Below are 18,812 nucleotides of genomic sequence, written 5' to 3' on the forward strand. Positions count from 1 at the left end.
GACACAACACCTTGATGTTATGCGTGTGCTGGTAACCCACTGTCCCACCTTTCTGCTTCATGATCACCATCACAAACAAGAGACACGAATTTCATTAAATTCACATGTGTGTGAATTCTATAACAACAGATTCAGACATTTAAAAATAATTATTTTTGTTCTTTATTGGCTCTCATGGACACACAATCAGGTTCAGAATCTGCTCTCAGACCCTTTTTAAAAAAAACAACAAAAAGAAAACAAACACAATTGGTAGTTTACAGGTTATGAGAGGACATGTTACAATTAACAAGTTTAAAGAAAATCACCCACTGACTGTTTTTGATAACTAACTAATCAGTGAACCACTTCCAAGCTAAAGCGAAAACAGCTCCCCCAATCTTCCTCGGTGTGCAAATGTGCCTCTTGTGTCCGTTTATAGGTCATCACAAATGGATATGTAACATTTAAAGAAGACAAAATAGGATGGCCATTATTATTTTGTCATTTGCTGATATTTTATGAATTGTGAATTATAGGGAAAATAATGTGCAAATGTATCAATTATGGAAACTGCAACCCTTATTCGTGTCTTTAAACAAAAGCTGAGCTGACACTTCATGTCTCTAAAAGCATCCCCTTCACACTGCTTCAAAGTGAATCGTGCACAGACAGCTGTCCCTTTAAAGACAATGCAAAGCCAGAAAGTCTATTGTTATCCACCGAACTGCTTCAGTTCTTGTTGTATTTATGTGGACGTTTTCAGGTGCAAGTCTCTTCAAAGGCATGGATGACAGTGTCATATGCAGGCGGGGGCGTCTGCGAGGGTAGAAAACCTTTAAGCCCATTGTTGCCCAGCCAGAAGGAATGCCTCTTGTTTGACACAAGCGATGCTGAATCAGATGAGTTTGAAGGCGCTGCATCCTCAGACACCTGGGTGTCATCTCCCATATCTAGGGCAGGCCTGCTCTTCTTGGGCAGTGGGCGAAACGTGGATGTCTCTGCACCTGGCTTACTCCCCAGGGGGCCAACTGGCTCGAGAGAGGGCTGTCTGTAGACGCTCAAAAAAGTGCTTCGGTACAGGCCCAGCTGGCTGCTCGTGGCATCGTTTGTTTGTGAAGCGCCAGATTTCTTTTTGGAGTGCCTGGTGATCCTGGCTGTAGCCCGGCGCCTGGATGCCCAGGTCAGCAGAACGTAGATCAAAGCACCCAGCAGCAGGCCCACAAGCACAGATAAACAGAAGGCTAGAATCATATCGCCTGGAAACAGAGAAATCATGCAAAGTCTCAGAAAAGGGACTGCAGAGGGATAAAAAAAAAAATGGCTGGAGATATTTAGCTTAGAGGGAGACAGGATGGATTGTGTTGTTCTCATAATGGGTAAATTATATATCCAAATGGTAGTTTCAGGAGAGGAACAGCTAAGGTCTTAGAGTTGTTTGGAAATTTTCCTCCGGTGTATTGATTTATTGTTTCTGGGAAACGCTATACTGGGCTACGATGTTACATAAAACCTTACATCATACCTGGTGTGTGGGTTTTTTAGTCTGTGTAGTATCAGTGCGATGAAGCGCAAACAGATCATTTCATTTATGTCACATGTATAAAAAATTACTCAACATTTCCATCGTCATTCTTGTCCAGAAACAATGGAACCTTTTAAAATCACGTACTAAAATTGGACAGGCGCACAGAAAGCAATTCATATGTTATATAAGACATCAAGACAGCTATGGCAAACAAAGCCTATCACAGATAAAAATGTTCTACTATAGAAGAAAATATAAGAAACTCAAAGGGGCTATTTTAAGTGCTGTATACTTGCTGTTCTGACTCTGTCTACAGTAAAGAATTGCATCCAAGATACTTGAATAGTACTGAAGTAGCAGCAGGACTCTATTTTGGCCCCAGACCATTCAGTACTTGTTTGACTGATCCAAAAATAATGTGCATTTCAGTATTTTCTAGTGATCTAATTTTGGATTGCAGGTTTTTTACTGTGAGACTATATGTGTTGAATCAAGTGAAGAACTATCACATCTATATTTTAAAATACAAAACTTTGTACTTTTACACAGTGTAGGCTACAGCTTTGGGAAAGAAATGCAGATACACTCACCCAGATTGAATGATTTGTCTATTTCCAAAGAGGGATCCGTTTTATTTTGTGCCATTATTACACTATGAGCCCAGCTCTAGATTCCACACAGACGGAGAAACACTGAGCTTTTTCCAAGACAGACTTTTTGCTTTTTCCCCCCCTACAGTGTTTGCTGTGGCGGAAACTTTGCTGTCATGCTTCCTTCCCTCTCTGTCTTTAAAATTAGCAAATGCATTGCTTATCTGAGTGGGACATAACACAGGGAAACAAGCTCATTTCCTTTTGCATCATTTCCTTACGATCAATACTTTTTAATGAGCCATTATTGACACTTTTTTTTAACATTTAAAAAGCAGGCCATGTTTAAGAGATCTATTACTTATGTAACAATTATTTTCAGATCATTCAGTGTCATATAAAAAGTTTTTCATGGATTTTCAGGTAAGTCAGATTAAATAGTCTTTCCTCATGTGCCTGAGAAAGTTTTCAAGTGTCTTGACAAGGTTCTGGATAATGAAAACCTAACCATCTGCTTAAGAGTCTGCAGGGTATCAAGCTCCGAGTCTCTGTGGGGATTTCCTTCAATTGTTGCTGTGTTCCCACTTCATTCCTGCCCTAAGAGCTTTCAGGCTAACAGCACAGCCTGAACCACAGCTCTCTGGAGCTCAGCACTTCTTTGTATTTCTGTGTTCCTCTGTTTTTTTTTTTTTATAAGGTTTCATTTCAAGCTTTCATTTAGTTAAAACGTGTTGTTTCTAGGTAAATGAGCTGATGCTCGTTTGTAAGACTGTCATGTCACAGAAAGGTCCAGTAGATGGCGCCAGAGTACTTGCAATGAGTTTTATTTCGAGCACTTGGTTTGCACATAGGTTTTGAAACATATTAAGGTATGATAGTGTACAGACTTGCTTTCCTTTAGGGGATAAAAAACATTGGCAAGCAATGGTTCGTGCAAGTCTCTAGAGAATAAATATAAATTTAAATTTAGCACAAATGTGTGTTTGGTCGATTATTTCTTTGTAGTGACAATGATTCTTGGCTGTAGTGGGTGTCTGCTCTAAGCATGCCACGTTTAGGAAAACTTCAAGATGGTGTTCCGCAAAATTTAGACATAAACACAAATTAATTTCTTTACTTTGTGTGCTACGTTTAAGTAATGAGCTCTGTGTGTGTTTGTATCATGAGGTATCAAGAATTAAATGTAATACATGTAAACCAATACATGCTCATGCTTTAAGCTATTAAGTCACTTGTAAATGTTAATAAGCAGCCCTTTTGCAGAGCAGAAGTGATTAAACAGTCTACTGAGGTCCCTCTAAAGATTCACGCTGGAGGAGGATTTTTTTTTAACAATCTGGCAACCTGAAAATAGCTCTAGTAGCATATAAAGCAAAGCACATTAAATATTAATAAAGTAATTAATTACATATCACAGATTATCTTTAATAGCCTTGCTTATTGATGTGCATGCACTGTATTAAACCACCACAGTGTGTTTCTTTCATTTATGCCATGCACTATTTGCTAAACATTTTAAAATGTTATCACTTTGCCATCAAAAGTAATTTATATTTAAAGGGCTATATACCCGGGAATCATCTGTGTTCTGCGGAAAAACAAACCCATTGTTCCTATTAAATAAACAAACAAACAAATAGATTAGAATAGAATAGAATAGAATAGAATAGAATAGAAGGAATGACAGGAACTTGACCACACATTCCCGAACCCTCCTCCTGCAGCGTGTGGTGCAGCTTGTTGCCAGCAGTTTGCCGCTCAGCTTCTTGCGGTTGCGAACTTATCGGCGGCTGCAGCGCTTCACGCCACCATGTTTCATTTTCAGAGTTACCAATGGCAACGAGGCAACACACGCGCAGCACACAGGCACTTCCTCTGTGAAGTTACCGTGCTCTTCAGTGCTCAGTGCGGTAAGATGAAATGTCAAGAAGCTGCTGCAGATTTCTTGATTGTTAATGTTTCATTCATTTAGCCTCCTGTTTAATTACCTGTATTTTGTGATCTCGGGCGTTTTCGTGCTCGGTCTTGTGTGTGTTGCTTCTGTAATGGTTAGTAACTTCCTCTCTTGTCGAACTCGCACATGCACACACATCAGATAGCTCTACAGCTCTGCTACTTTAATAGACAATAGTTAAGAGTAAAGTAACTTGCCTGTAGGTCTAGTAAGGCATGGGAGCTTTGGATGCAAAGCTTGGTGTCCAGCTAAATTCAACATTTACTTGAGCTAATCTTAATTTACATTTCCTTAGTCGACAGTTTAACTTCCTTTTTTGTTAAAACAAACCTTTGCTTTAGATAACTGAAAGCATCAGCCAAGGAGAAACCGTTTTTAGCCGTTATATCTAAATGTGTATCTATGACTTCCTGCCAGTTTCTAAGTGCAGTCAAATTCAGTCATAGTCTGAATTTGTAGTCTGTAGCTTACCTATCATGTAAGCAAATATTTGACTGTTAGACAGTGTCATCATTTTTTCCCCCAATTTGTAACACCTGTAGTCTTATAGGATCCTATATACGCATTTTCTTGAGTGTCAGAAAAGCACAAGTATCACTAATACCATAAACCATGGCTCTGTTGTCCTTATACGTGTGCCTTCCTTGCTGTGATGCAATAATATGTTTAGTTATCTGTGAAAACATAGAAAACTAAATGAAGTCAAGTATTATTTTTAATGAATTTGCCTGTCTCAAAGGATACTTGAATGATATTAAGAGTAGATAGCAGCAACGAGTTACTTTTGATCACAATCATTTACTGACTTATCTGTTGCAAATATCTATTTGATTAAGACCACTAAGAACTTAAAAGTAACCAACAGGCTCTTCTGAAAGAAATCTTTGGAGACGTTTTATTTTTTAGGTTTTAAGTAGAACGATACAGCAAAATATTTCTGTTCAGTCTCGAGTGATATATCTTTCTGTTGCAGTTGCGGTGAATGGAAGAAGTGCCTCTATTGGACAGTAGACCTACTTGTCCCTTCATGAAACCTGAGATTCAATTGGGCCTTCTCCTGCAGTGAAATTAGAAAGAAGCAGAGAGGAGGAGGGAGGAGCAGAGGGGATGTCCCACACGGGACAGTTGTGAAGGATCTTTTGCTCTCAGCATCAGTGACACCACCTTGTCATTACAGCTGCAAGGAGACAACATGGCTTCTCCAAGGCAGCCAGGTCGATCGTCTGTGGACATAGCTAATGTGATGCAGAGACTGCAGGGTAAGTGGCACTCTTTTGCTCAGCTGGTTTACGGACACAGCATCCTCTGCTCCTGCACTGCTGCACTGTAATATTGTGCTGATTCAAAGTCTGGCTGCACGCCCATCTGAAGTTTGCCAACATTTGCAATCCAGGATGCTCACACATGCAGGCTTACATTTATACATGCTTGCACACTTACAAAGTAGTATGTGAGCATGTGTGCTTACAGTTAGTAGACCTACTCTTAAAATAAATTTCTTGGCACTCTGCAAACTGTGTTGCCAGTTGATTTAAATAGTTTTAAAATGCCCAAAGTTTGCACTATAACATATGTGTTTCAGTACAAAGTTTCACTACACTGCAGCTGACTTGTTCTCAAACATTTGTAGCTTTTGAAAGCATAACAGAATTACACATTTGACTAATTTAATATAGTGTGCACATGGTCCCTTTTGTCAGAAGGCTTTTTTTCCAGGTAGCACATAATCGCATTTAGAGCATCAAGAAAAAATAATGTCGAATCCTGCAAATCTTGTGACCACACTACAAGAAGACATAGTGCGTTGTTTGGTGACCCAGACTGGGTAATTAAGAAGTTATTTGGAGGAACACAATTTGATTTATTTTGTGAATACTGTGAAATAAAGCACATGATTCATTTTCTTTGATCAGTTTGTCTTCACATCTTCACGTCAAATTTCATGTGAGTGTTAGTAGGTCAAACTCTTAATAAAGAGGCACACATTTTTACATCATGTCATGTCAAGTAGCATCAAGTCTTGTCACCAGTGCAGAGAACGCTGTGCTTCTTAAGTGCTAGAATGCTATTTAGTCAGAAAAGTTCTTTCAGTGAACTGTCTGATTTTTGCTCTTTAGTTGTAGGTTATTTTGGTTGCTGTTTATTTTTTGAGGCAAGATAATGATTGCAAGAAACATTTAATCTGCTTCGAGTCTTGGTAGGAGATACTGAATCGTAACAACAGTGCCTTCACAAGTGCACAGACAATGCACTGAACAAGACTAAAACCTGACACCCTTTCTGTCCTTGGTAAGAGAATAGGTCGATAACGCGAGTCTCTTTTTGTTGGCGTCCCCCTTTTCTTACAAGGGCATTAGGCCACAACCATCATTTCACAAGTCTGGTCAAGTCTGGCACAGGTTTAGTTGTATTTCAGATATACAGTATACTAGGAAATTTCACACCTTATGGCGTGTCGCCATAGATACTGTTATGAAAGGTTTGTCTGTGGTTGTGCCAGTGCTGCCCAGTTCCTGCTGCAGAGAAACCTCATTTCCTGTGCATTGCGCAGCTATTTCAGTTTGCTTAATGGTAATATATGTTAACTAATAGAAGGTTATAATGCGTGACAAAGAACACTTTTGTGTGGGTGTTTTGATATTTTGATGTCTTCATATTGGCTGAGCTGTACCCTGATGAGAAGGACTACCAGCTCACTTAGACTTAATTGAAGCATGCTTGGATTGTTTCTTGACATTGCAGTATTGCTGAGTGATAAATATATGCCAAATCTCTTAGGTCTTACAAAGAAAATGATAAAAATTCTGTTAAAGTTCACACGATCAGTACACAGATGGCACGATCTGCACTGCAAAGTGCCAGCCGCTGTTGTGTTTCATGCCAGGAAGTGTATATTAGTCACATCTGGAAGACATTAGCGTGCCGGTGATTTTAGATTGCAAGCGGCAAGGTGCTCTTGGCTTTTCCACTGGAAATCATATGCAGCTTCCTGTCAATTAAAGTATCCTACAGAGACAATTATTGCACACTCACTTTGAATGGAGCAACAGATGCATTATTGACAGCAAAGCCATTATGTAAAAAGGTAGATTAAGAACGTGTTGCTTCTATCATGGTTTCCCGCTGTTTGTCGCTTTGATTTAAAACCTTTATGATGGTTCACCTTGCAACCTTAAATGCCCTCGGGGAATAATTGATGCCTGTTAGTTGCCAGGTGGAGCATTCGTGACAGGCGTGTTCCTTTCATAATACGCTCACTGACTTCTTGTGGGTTTCACTCTAGTTGAGACCGTGTGTCAAACAGGATATGCGGAAACACAGCTGGTAAATTGCGTGCAGTGAATTGCGTGCGGTGATGTGGACTATAATGAATGTCTGCTCCAGAAACATAAAGATGGCAATCTGATCGCGTATTATATACACAGAAATAAGCCTGTTAATGTGATTTAAGGAGTTGTTTTTTTAAACTAAGATGTCTAGTAGAGCCTGATATATTGGCTGGTCCAGGTTTCGGCCTTTCTGTGTAGTTTGCATGTACTGTGGGATTTCACAGGGTATTCTAGCTTCATCACAGTCTGAAGACATGCAGAAGAAGATGAAAATGGGTGGATGGATAAATGATCATTTAAAAAGTGAAGAGCAAACACCGTTCAATCATGTTATGGATATTGATGTTGCAAAGTTTGTTTACCAAGGAGCATTTTGCAACTTGGCATGCATGTGCTTGTTGGCAACACATGTATGCCACAAACACAAATATCAAGAGTGGAAACAAAAACTTGTAACAATAAAACAAGATCATTTTAAAACTGTGTTGTTATGTCGTCTTACTAAGGACTCGTAAATAACCACACATAAAAAAATGTTAGGAAAATTTGGTGATATTTAAGAGAAAAATGAGTCCATATATCAGATCTTTAAATCTAGTATTATTTTTTAGTGTTCTGTAAGGAAAGTAAGGAAGCCTCATTGTCTGAATTAGGAATTGCAACACTTACTATCTCAGTTAAAGGATTCAGTCCCTCTGTAACACTGAGTTCCTGGATGCAGAAGAATATCTGGATCTATATCAATTTATGATATTTAATTGAGTAGATCAAGCCAATGTCTTCAAGTTTTTTAAAATTTTGATTTGGTATGTATTTGTAAAGATATGATGGGAAATATCCAGGTTTCCTTGATCTAGCTCTTGATCTGGTTTGACAAAGTTGCACAAAGGTAAAATTTTCATGTAAACGCACTGACAACTTTTTAAATTATTTCAAACAAACAGACCCCAAACCCATTTAGAGGGGGTGAAAAAAGAAAGCCAACAACATAATTTCAGGCACGATCTGCATCACCCTAATTATGTTGGTCCAGTATCGTCTTTGCAACTGACCAATCATGTTGTCTCAGCATTCTGTTAGCATTAGCCAATACGTTAGCTAATAACTGTCGCCAGCAAACCAACATGAGTAATCTAATTTTGACTAACAGTAACGCTAACTTGATAACATATTTGTTACATTCCAATAATCAATAAACAAAATACTTGAAATGCCTGTTATTTGTTCCAGAAGAGAGTTTTACATTTAAAAAAAGGAACACTTTCCTTTTTTACTCCAAATTTCAAAGCTATGACATCACAACAGGGTGATTGGTCAGTTGCGATGTTGATCCTGGACCAACATTATGATGATTATGCAGGAACAACACCAACACATGGATGGCTGATAGACTGGTCTTGGCTTCAAATTCTTTTTCAGTCAGATCAGCAGCCCAAAATGTAGAGATATCCAGATTAAAAGATATAATTAGATATAAAGAAGCAAATGCTCACATGTAAAGAACTGCAACCAGTGAGTAACATTAGAGCAATAATTGTTTAGCGTCTGTCGCGTTCATTGAGCTCTGATAATCATACTTTTTGCTAAAACATATTCATAGCCTGTTGCCAGTGGTCACACTTTGATAGCCTCTGTGTAAGAGTGCACCCGTTGAGTGCACCACAGTGGATTGTCGTTACATCATCAACAGAGTGACGGCAAGTAAATGAAAAACAAACAAAGAGAAGGATGCATGTCTTTAGCCCTAAGAGATGCTTTTACTCTGCTGCGTCACTGACAGCTGGTGCAAACAGACAGCCATCACACTAATTTTACCTCATGAACAAGGAGCCTAATTACTCTCCGCATCAGACTGTTTTAGATTCCTAACATTGTAGAAGTTAGTTATTTCTCTGCAATAGCTTGTATTATGCTTATATGTCTTTGTTTTTGAAAATTAGATTACACCGTTGCCATATTACTATGAAGATAAGTAAGCCATTCTAAGTAACACATTCTCACTCATGCATTTCATATGGGGCTGGCTGGCTTGAGTCCAACTGCACATCATTTCTTGGCCTACTTGATTGTTGTTGGCCTGTTGGAGCTCAATTAGGGCTGCCGCCGACTAAATGGAACAAAAGTGAGCTTTTACAGTGCTCCCAGGTGACCACCGTTAGCCAGTGAAGCTGAGCACTGACTGTACAGTATTTCCAGTGGTATCATCTCTCCTAAGATCACCTTAAGTACCTCATTACTCACATGAATTGCAGGTGTTTTAGTGGTTTGATGTGTTGTGTGCTATTTCCAGTTGAGTGTATGCACTTTATTTGCCACTTATCTATTAGTATTATGTCATTGATAATTAAGTATGACACAATCATAACGACTCATGATTGCGTGCTGTTTTAAATAGTCCTAGGCAAAGCTTTTAAATCCAGATAGTAAGGTGTGAGCTACCCGCTACCTGCATCTGTTTACAGGAAATGAGCCTTTTAAACAAGAGTTCAGGACTCTGGACAGCTCCTTAATACCATGCTGAGCATCGTACCGAACAGCTGGAACATCAGGAAAAGTTCAATAAGTCTTAAGTTTATAGTTTTGTTCATTTTGATGTTCTCATTGTTTTTTGGGGTGGGATATCGAACATCAGTACTTTTGTTTCTTTGCATAGAATAACAAGAACTTGCTACTGAATGCCAGATTTTTATTGTTTTAACTCACTGAAGATAATTTATCTGAATTTCTCCCATGCTCCGCATCTGGTTATATGTTTTCGCAAACCTTCCTGCCCCACATGCCGGTTTGTTCACCTTCTCCGGTTGGTACTAGGGGTCTGCCCTTCCTGCGAGCTGCTGCCAGTCTCACTGATGCCTTTCCCAAACCCCAGTCTCAGGCCCAAGTCTTTCCCACTCCATATGGCATTTTCTTTCCATAAATAATCATAATAATATTGGTCCTATAATCAGACATGCTTGGCTTCTTAACATGATACAGTTATCGTTTGACTCGTACCTAAGCAGGAGTTTATCGAAAACAGTGCCTTTCATTTAAACAACACTTATAATTTGAGCGGCTTTAGACTGAAGAAAAAAGCAGAAAAAAACAGCTTTATATGTTAAGTTGTTCAACCACACCCATATTGGCACTAGTATCCAATATTTTTTTTACTTGATTCCTGCCCTAGTTGCCTCTGATAGGAACAAAAACAGATCACTTCCTTTGCAGTTGAGATCTTTTCCTGGGTTGGACCTGTCTGATATGGAGAGTTTGGTATTTAGCTGAGCTGAGTAATAGTTTTAGTACCTCTAAAAGCTTATTGTTCTCAGTATGGGCAGCTTTGCGCGTCATTTTAAGAGTACCGATAACCTTTTGATGTTTAGATAAAAAACAGAAAAACATTTTCACCCAAATAGCTTTTCTGGGCCAGTTTCACCAGCAGTCTATAGAGCGATAATAATAGAACGGCAACCTCAGGCCTATTTTTAACATATCAGAGAGGCTTTTAGCATGCTGGTGGTCTTGAAAGAATAAAGGGATTTTTCTGCAGGAGCTGAGAAGCTATCACGTACCATACTTAGTAACTGTTGTATGTTATATACAGGAGAGTTGAGTGGTAGTCAGACTGGTCAGAGCTGAGGGGGTTCTTCGAGGTCTTAATAGAACAATACGGGCACGCTTGAGAGCTTTAACATGCTTCTTTTTGTACAAAGGGGATCCCGGCGTGGGTGTGTCTGCTTTGACGTCACAATAGCATTGACACTGAGAGAGCAGGTGGTAGACATCACTCACTAGACTGCATTAATTATTAAGATTAGTTTTAGCATAGAGAGCTTTGTGAAGAAGTCTAATTTTGTTCTTTAATAAATAAACCTAAATGTAATTTATTTATTTGTGCTGTGAAAAAAGTAACTTGTTTAACTTTTAGTTTTTGTTTGTCTTGGCTTTTTAATGCTTTTAAATGTGTCAGTCTCATAGAGGATTAGGCAAATCTAAGAGGCAAATACAGCCAAACACACACACACACACACACACACAAACCAAGCTTAAATCGGGATAATGCAGCCAGGGCTGTGACATCACCGCCTCCCGTATGCTGATTGGTGGAGCCATGCTTCAAGCTGAGCTCTCTCCAGCCTCAGATGGTACGATGATACAGCGAGGCAGTACAGCGGGGGCTGTGCACATCCACACAGGCATGGCTCCTCTGGATGGGAAAAACACAGGAAGAAGGAAGGATGGGATTGTAAATCACCCTTTCTGTTAGGGTTTTCTGCTTTGCCGTTTGTGTGCGCGTGTGTATGTGTGTGTGCTTGTGTGAGTGTGTGTGTGTGTCAGGTTGAGGGTGTCAGGGAGGAGGGGACGTATTCATCACAGCCTCCAGCAGCTCTTTTGCTTTCACTGGGAAACCAGACAGCCAGATCTGTTTTGCTTCCTGCTGGAAAAAGGGTGCAAGGACATCTGGGTGTTTTTGTGTCAGTTTTTCCACTCTGGATTTTATTTTCTCGCACACACATATATGCACACTGGAACTCATGAAATGCACAGGGCGAGAGCCGGAGAGTGGGGTGTAGAATGGCTCACTATAAGGATGTATCTGTCAGGAAGACTTCTTTAAATCTGGTGACTGGATTTTTTCAGTATCTTCGTGGTAAGTAGGGCATCGTCTCTTGTCTGTGTGGTCGTATGTGGCTAATATGGGGCATAACATATCCTAATGCTTTGTAGGTGAATCCCTGCTTTCAGAACTAGTTAGCCTGCTGCCCAAACACAGCTCAGTGTTGCATCCTTGCATGTTCACATCTGTATGTACTTGCTATGCTTCAGTGGGCATCCCTAGTGCATCAGTGATGAAGCATTTGCCTGTGGGTTAACTTGATATCTTTGCTCCCTCTATAGTGTTCGCAATGCCTCCTTAAACACGTGACCACTGTCTATATCTCCAAGGGTGGATATTTGAAAATGGCCACTCTGTGTGGCATGCAGCATTAGCCAACTGGTATGTTTGACAGAGTGTTAGAAATCACTTCTCACCGTGTCAACAGCCAAAGCAAAGAAATGTGTTGTTTTTATTACACATCCTGAATAATGCATGAGGGATTTTGAATGAATATATTAATAGGCCACAAGAGAGGCTGAGGGTGACCTAAACAATCACACATGTTAACGCTGGACGTAGAGGGTTTGCGGGGTGAGAAACTGCCTCTCTACTCATCCTCTAATCTCCTAGTGTGACCTCTTTTGGAGCGCACTTCCCAGGAGGATCCTTTATACTAGACCTGGTAATCAACCGCACACATCTAAATAGTCCACAAATTATGCATGCGGACATACACAGTGCAGGAGTGCTCCAATGCTACCTGACATTATATAGTGTAAGTTATGACAAAATATTATTCTGACTGTGGAAGTCCGAAAATGGTTTCAAGTCACAAAAGTTTATGTGAGATTATTATTTTATGTGTTTTATGATTTTTTTTAGAAGTTTACTATGTGTGTTCGTTTCATCTGGTGGTTTGTTCTCTATAAATATCACCAGTTCTCCTGGTGAGCCTAACGTTGGAGCATAATGTATCGGAGCATGCGATTTAGCAATCATGTGTTGACATGGACTGTGTTCCTTTAATTTCCAGATGAGCAAGAGGCAGTGCAGAAGAGAACCTTCACAAAATGGATCAATTCTCATTTAGCCAAGGTAAGTGTGAGTTTCCATCCATGCAGTCCACTGCTTTCTTTACTTAACTAACCTAAATCACTTATAAACTATCGGAGATGTAATTTACAGGCTGATCAAACTCACTTAAAACAACCTGTCAAACTTGTCATATTTATGTAGCTTCTATTTTCAAGCTGCTGACCTGTCAGATCTGTAAAAGGAAATGATTTTTGCCACGTGACAACACCAGCCTTTATAACACTGCACAAGACAAATGAATTTATCCAGTTAGCTGTAAATAATGACATCATTTACCAAGATGGTTAAGCACTTAAAATGAAATCCTGTTTAATGAGACTGGGCTGTTGTTTACAATCGGTCTAATGAAGGGGAAGGCACAAACTCCACATACATACAAACCTGTGGTTCTTCAGGGAAGATCAGACAAAGCTCAGTTCAGTTTTAAAGAATCACACTTTGAATATTTATAGTCAAAGTGGAATGGATTTAAGGATTAACTAAAAACTGGCGTTTGGGCTATGTGTTTGTATTTTTTTAGCGTTTGTGTGTCTTCTGTTTAGGAGTGCGTAAGTATGTGTGTTGGTGTTCGGCTATTCATGTACTCTGTGTGTGCGTCGGCGTGTGTGTGTGTGTTTGCGGAGAGGATTGGCAGGGACAGTGATGCAGTGTGCAGATGGAGAGCAAGAGGGTGAGGACTGTTCCCTGCAGGCCGTCGTCTGCTTATAAGGTTCACGCATGTAAATTACAAGGGCCTAAGTGCACAACAATAACACATGCCCACATGCTGTATTGCATCACAGTGGGACTGGAATGCATCAGGAGCTAAATTAGATTGTGTCCGTTGATGTACTACATACCAGAAATTACTCAAAATATAAATAACTAGCTGGGAATCTTTATGTAACTGCAGATGACACAGCAAAATGTGTAGCATGGGGCAACGCTGCTTGTTTTCAGCCTGGGATCTGGCAAAGGATTTGGTTTAGAGGGGGTCTTTTGTTGAGCCTGATCTGCCCACGATAGTTCAAAGCTTGGCTTCTAAAACTTTAGAAGAATCTGAGTAATGTGGTGGGCCAGAGTTGGGACGCTCTGTTGGTCTATTCATCATTATTCATGCACTGCGCTCAAGCTCACACACTGCGCATACCAATAGGACTAATGTAGCATAAGCCACATCATGAAAGCCATTTCACACAGTCAGGTTTGCACTGCAAACAGCTCCTGAGCGACTGCCTTATTATTTACCAGAAGAATTAACAGTGGCGACTTTTGGTCTCAATTTTTCTTTTCTTTTTTTTTGCTGTCATGAAAAAATTCTACATAAAGATTTGGTGCACTTATGTATAAATATTTAAGAATCACTTTGAATTAAATTAGCTTTTTATAGATGAGTGTTGAACAAAGTTTATCAAAGTTTGAACTTCCTCGAGTTGTCACACTTCCCTTCAGCCTTTGTGCCCATTTCCTCTGATATTGTGTTACTAAGCAACTTTCCAGTGATTCTCACTGTTTTTCCACTGCTAAGTGTTTGCTGATAGCGCAGTAATTTTTAAGTTTCCAGGGTACGTGCGATTTTCCAAACTACAAAGGCTGCTTTATGCTGAAGGGCTGCTTTTTTTTTTTATCTAACAGAAATAGAATAGATCACGACATATAGATAAAACTCTTTAAACTTACATTCCTAAAATTGTGTCTCATACTTCAATGTGGATATTAAGCTGCAGTGTTGAAGGAACAAAGTGCATTTTAATTAGGTTGTATAAAGAGGTGAAAAATCACAGGAAAAACCCGAATGGTGATCCCACACAGTGTTATACTGTCCGGGCATTTACTGAGATTTTTCATTTACCGGTAGTATGATACAGAACTGAGCACAATAAGAGATTATCTAATGTTGTTTTGTGACAAAAAGACAAAACAGTACATGCAACCAGTAACAAGACAGTAGCTTGCTTCTTCATGCTGCTTTGCCCCAAATAGGCAGCCAACTGCATCCTGTCATGGAATATGTTGAGTTGTGAAATGGCCTGTATACAGTGCCAAATAAAGAATTCCCATGGTGAGCTTTGCTTTTAATTACAGCTTCACTGTGCTGAATAAATAAACATGTGTTCTGGTTATTTATTCTGTGCTGAACGTGTAAAACAGCACGTCATAACGCTGTCATTCATGTTGGAGAATCTGCAGTTCTGTAAAAGTGAGGATATGATATCAGGAGACAGTAACCGGTTAGGGTTAAATGAGTACCATCGCCTCAGGACTGGGCACCAAGCCACTGCTGAGGAAAAGGCACCATCTTTTCAGCTGCAGGGAGGCTGTGTAGTTGTTGCTAACAAGCTTGTTTCTCACAAACAGCCTTTGGTTTCTCCTCTTTGCTGTAATGTGCTGGTATCCTTCGATACACTAGAATTCATAGTGTAATGGTTTAGCTTCTAATTACTGCAGATTTTCATGACATTTTTGCTTCTGCACGTTAAAACCGTCTTCTCTCCTCCAGCATAAACCACCACTGGAGGTAAATGACCTGTTTGAGGACATCAAAGATGGGGTGAAGCTCTTGGCACTGCTTGAGGTCCTGTCTGGCCAAAGACTTGTAAGTATTTTTTTTTTCAGGATCTAGGAATAAATTATATGAATTTACATTCATGTGAAAAAGAAAGATTGCACAGGACTTTCAATTTACAGTCCTGTGAAAAACTAATTACGCTCCATGATGCCGTGCCTTGTAACACCTTTAGAAGCAATAACTTTGATTGCTTTCTCTATGAATTTATCATCTCTCACTTTATTGTGAGAACATTTTGGCCCATTCTTTTTAATCCTGCTTCAGTTCAGTGAGGGTTGCAGACATTCTGTCTGAAGGTACCACCACAGCATTTTAGTCACCTTGAGGTCAGGACCAGTGCAACACCTTGATGCTTTTATTTTTAAGCCATTCAAGTTGTAGATTCGCAGATATGCTTGAGATCATTGTCCTATGGTGGAACCCATTTTCGGTAAAGCTTTAGCTGTTGGACAGATGGTTTCACATTTGACTCTAAAATACTTTGTTATACAGAGGAGTTCATGGCCACTGTACTTCAAAATTAAATACTGTGTTTGTTTTTGTGTGATTGTGGGCAGAACTCTTCACTTTGGTCTCATTTGTCTAAAGAATATTATTCTAAAAGTCTTTTAGGTTGTTCAGATCCAACTTTTCAAACCTAACCTGTGCTGCCATGTTCTCGTCTGACAACCATTCTGAACAAGCCTTATTTGTTTAGTCTTTCTTGAATTGGGCCTGTAGATTCTGAGTTGTAGCTCTGGATGTTCTGGAATTTCTCAGAGGATTGCATGGTTTGACCTTGGACTGAATTTGAAGGGAAGTCCACTTCTGGGAAGTCCTGCATGTTTTCCACTTGCAAAAAAACTTTCTCATTGTGTAATGATGGACTTCAAATTGTTTCAAAATAGCCTTATAACCCTTCTCAGACTAATGGGCAGCAACAATTGCTTCTCTAATGTAATTATTAATGCTTTCCTCCTTGACATTGTATTAACACACACCTGAATGTTCCAGACCTGCAAACTGCCAAAATATCTGCTTTTACTGGGGTGGTCACACTTGCTGATAATCAGTTAATAAAGTGGATTTGATTAGCAGCAATTGACTGCTACTTACCTTGTAATTAGTATGGAAGCACTAAGCGTGTACTTAGGTTTTCACAGGTCTGTACAGTATGTGGGGTTTTAATATTAATGTTCTATTCTGTTAAATGAAGATGCTAGCAAAACCTACTCAATGATTGTATTTTGTCCTGTGTTTAAGGCAACAAGCAAATCTAGTAGTATATACTATACTGTAAACTTAGACAACTAAGTTTCATTGAAAAGGCTGTAAACATTTAGTCGTGGATTACTGTACAAGGACTTAATTTTGATCTGAGCCTCCCCGCTGTGAGGAGCTGTTAGTACTACAGTGCCACTATTTCACTCTCTCCTGACACACAAATACAGAAACACACACACACGCGCTGACCCAGATTCTGTTTTGCAATTTCTGATTAGACCTGTCTTGATACAGACTTCCATGTCATCTGTAAAGCTGTTGGTTGGCAAATGAGTCATTCACTCTTTTCATGGTGAACAGTGTTTGATGATTTCACTTACCGCTTTCAGAAGTGCACCCTTGGTCGTATTAGATCAGCCAAGATTTTAATATAGACAGATATCATTGGTTCTAACTCATGCTTTGAAGCTTGGGATTGTACTTTTTTTCTCAAAGCAACTTTGGCACTCTGCTGTTAATTTATATACGAAAAGTCCTGCTAATTCTCACAGACTACTCCCTGTGTGTTACAGTGAGTCAGGGGTAGCTGCAAACAAACACAGCTTTTTTTGGGATTAATAAAGTTATCTGAATCTGAATTTTACAAATTAGATGGCAGATGGTTGGATGAAGATATCCTTAAGTTTAATGAGCTAGCTAAATTTTCACTTTCTGTCCTTTCTGTCTTAAGCCTTGTGAGCAAGGCCGCCAGCTGAAGAGGATCCACTGGGTTTCCAACATCGGCACTGCACTCAAATTCCTCGAAGGCAGGAAGGTAAGCATGCAGTCATAATGACAATTTGACCTTTCACAGTAAATTTTGTCAAGTATTTTTCTTCCACAACTGAATATAATACTTGAAATACGTGACATGTCTTCAAGAAGTCAAGGTATGGCTAATAACCCCCGAGAAAAAGCTTTTGATTGGCTATTTAGTTAGTATGCATGAGGTAGCTGTCGGTAGAAAATGCACTACGTTTAGAGAAGCAGGAAACGGGACTTCTTGATTACATAAGCCATCTCTAAATCTCTTGGCTCTATGAAGCCTGTGTCCCACTTTCATTGGAGTTCCCTCAGGACTGAGACTTCTATTGTTGTGATCTCTCTCCCATCACGTGTGGCTTCAGTCTGTGTATCGAGGATCACCGGTCAGTCGCCAGTAAACGCCCTGTGTGATCATATGCTGTATGCATCCTTTTCTTTTGATGCACGATGTAGACTATGCAATGCTTGGATACAGTCATTTGTTTTCTATAAATGTAGCCATTAAGCTTTTCTACTGATGTGTGTTTAAAGCATTTTGACTACACCACTGATTACTGGTATGTTTGGCTCCCTAAATTCCAAAAGCAGAGATGCGAACATGACAAATTGTAGCAGTTCTTCAATGCAGGGTTTGAAACGCTGTGTTGCATCTGCTTTTGCTTTAACCTTTAGTTGAATACTTTTCTTTTGTTCATCTGGTTGACTCTTCATTGTGGCTGTTTGTGCCTTCTGCCAGTGACAATACTTAACTGCATCAAAGACGTGGCTTTGATGACTTTGAGCAAACAAAAGCTTGCAGATTTCTTTGGACTGTGTAACTGAAAGGGTTCCTCTGGGTTGAACGTCTCACCTCTAGACTGCCTGAATATGACTTAACTCTCATAATAACCTTTCGCTTGGCTTTTGTTTCAGATCAAACTTGTTAACATTCATGCAACTGACATCGCAGATGGCCGACCATCAATTGTCCTTGGGTTGATATGGACTATTATCCTCTACTTCCAGGTAATACTTCATCTCTCTTTAAATCCCAAAAGTTTTATTACATTGTCTCTCTCCAAGGTGAGTTGCTGTCCTGCAAGTAACACCCTCTGATCATTTTTTTGGTCAACATTTAATCGATTGCTAATCTCTATGCTGTCTAACCTTTACAAAGGACAAAGTATAAGTCAAGCAGCTTAAAGGTGATGTTAGAAATTACAG

At 39.5% G+C, this 18,812-nt stretch overlaps 2 protein-coding genes across 8 annotated transcripts in view; one reads left to right on the top strand and one right to left on the bottom strand.

Moving 5' to 3' along the window:
- Positions 1–163: 163 nt before the first annotated feature.
- myct1b (myc target 1b) lies at positions 164–2,229 on the bottom strand. Its single transcript, XM_063499091.1, has 2 exons — positions 2,098–2,229; positions 164–1,238 (listed from the first exon to the last, which is right to left on the bottom strand). Exons 1-2 carry the CDS (start codon positions 2,150–2,152, stop codon positions 742–744), a joined length of 552 nt encoding a protein of 183 aa, XP_063355161.1. The 5' UTR covers positions 2,153–2,229; the 3' UTR covers positions 164–741.
- A 3,014-nt stretch (positions 2,230–5,243) lies between these two features.
- Positions 5,244–18,812, top strand: part of syne1b (spectrin repeat containing, nuclear envelope 1b) — a 74,385-nt gene continuing 60,816 nt past the window's right edge. For 5 of the 7 annotated variants that reach the window (XM_063497172.1, XM_063497177.1, XM_063497178.1 and 2 more), the window contains exons 1-5: positions 11,555–12,010; positions 12,993–13,054; positions 15,534–15,629; positions 17,536–17,619; positions 18,522–18,614. In XM_063497172.1, the coding sequence (XP_063353242.1) occupies positions 11,935–12,010; positions 12,993–13,054; positions 15,534–15,629; positions 17,536–17,619; positions 18,522–18,614 (411 nt within the window). In that variant the 5' untranslated portion in view covers positions 11,555–11,934. Of the gene's footprint in view, positions 5,311–11,553; positions 12,011–12,992; positions 13,055–15,533; positions 15,630–17,535; positions 17,620–18,521; positions 18,615–18,812 lie in introns of those variants that run through there. The other 2 variants (XM_063497174.1, XM_063497179.1) reach the window with 2 other exon arrangements.

This window comes from Pelmatolapia mariae, linkage group LG16_19, assembly GCF_036321145.2.
Source record: "Pelmatolapia mariae isolate MD_Pm_ZW linkage group LG16_19, Pm_UMD_F_2, whole genome shotgun sequence".
Classification (NCBI taxonomy): domain Eukaryota; kingdom Metazoa; phylum Chordata; class Actinopteri; order Cichliformes; family Cichlidae; genus Pelmatolapia; species Pelmatolapia mariae.

What these genes read in the sequence shown, in the direction of transcription:
- myct1b (XM_063499091.1), bottom strand. Translation starts at nt 2,152, where the DNA reads ATGGCACAAAATAAAACGGATCCCTCTTTGGAAATAGACAAATCATTC. An exon ending in AGACAAATCATTCAATCTGG is followed by an intron (nt 1,239 to 2,097) that starts GTGAGTGTATCT and finishes CTCTGTTTCCAG; the next exon opens with GCGATATGATTCTAGCCTTC.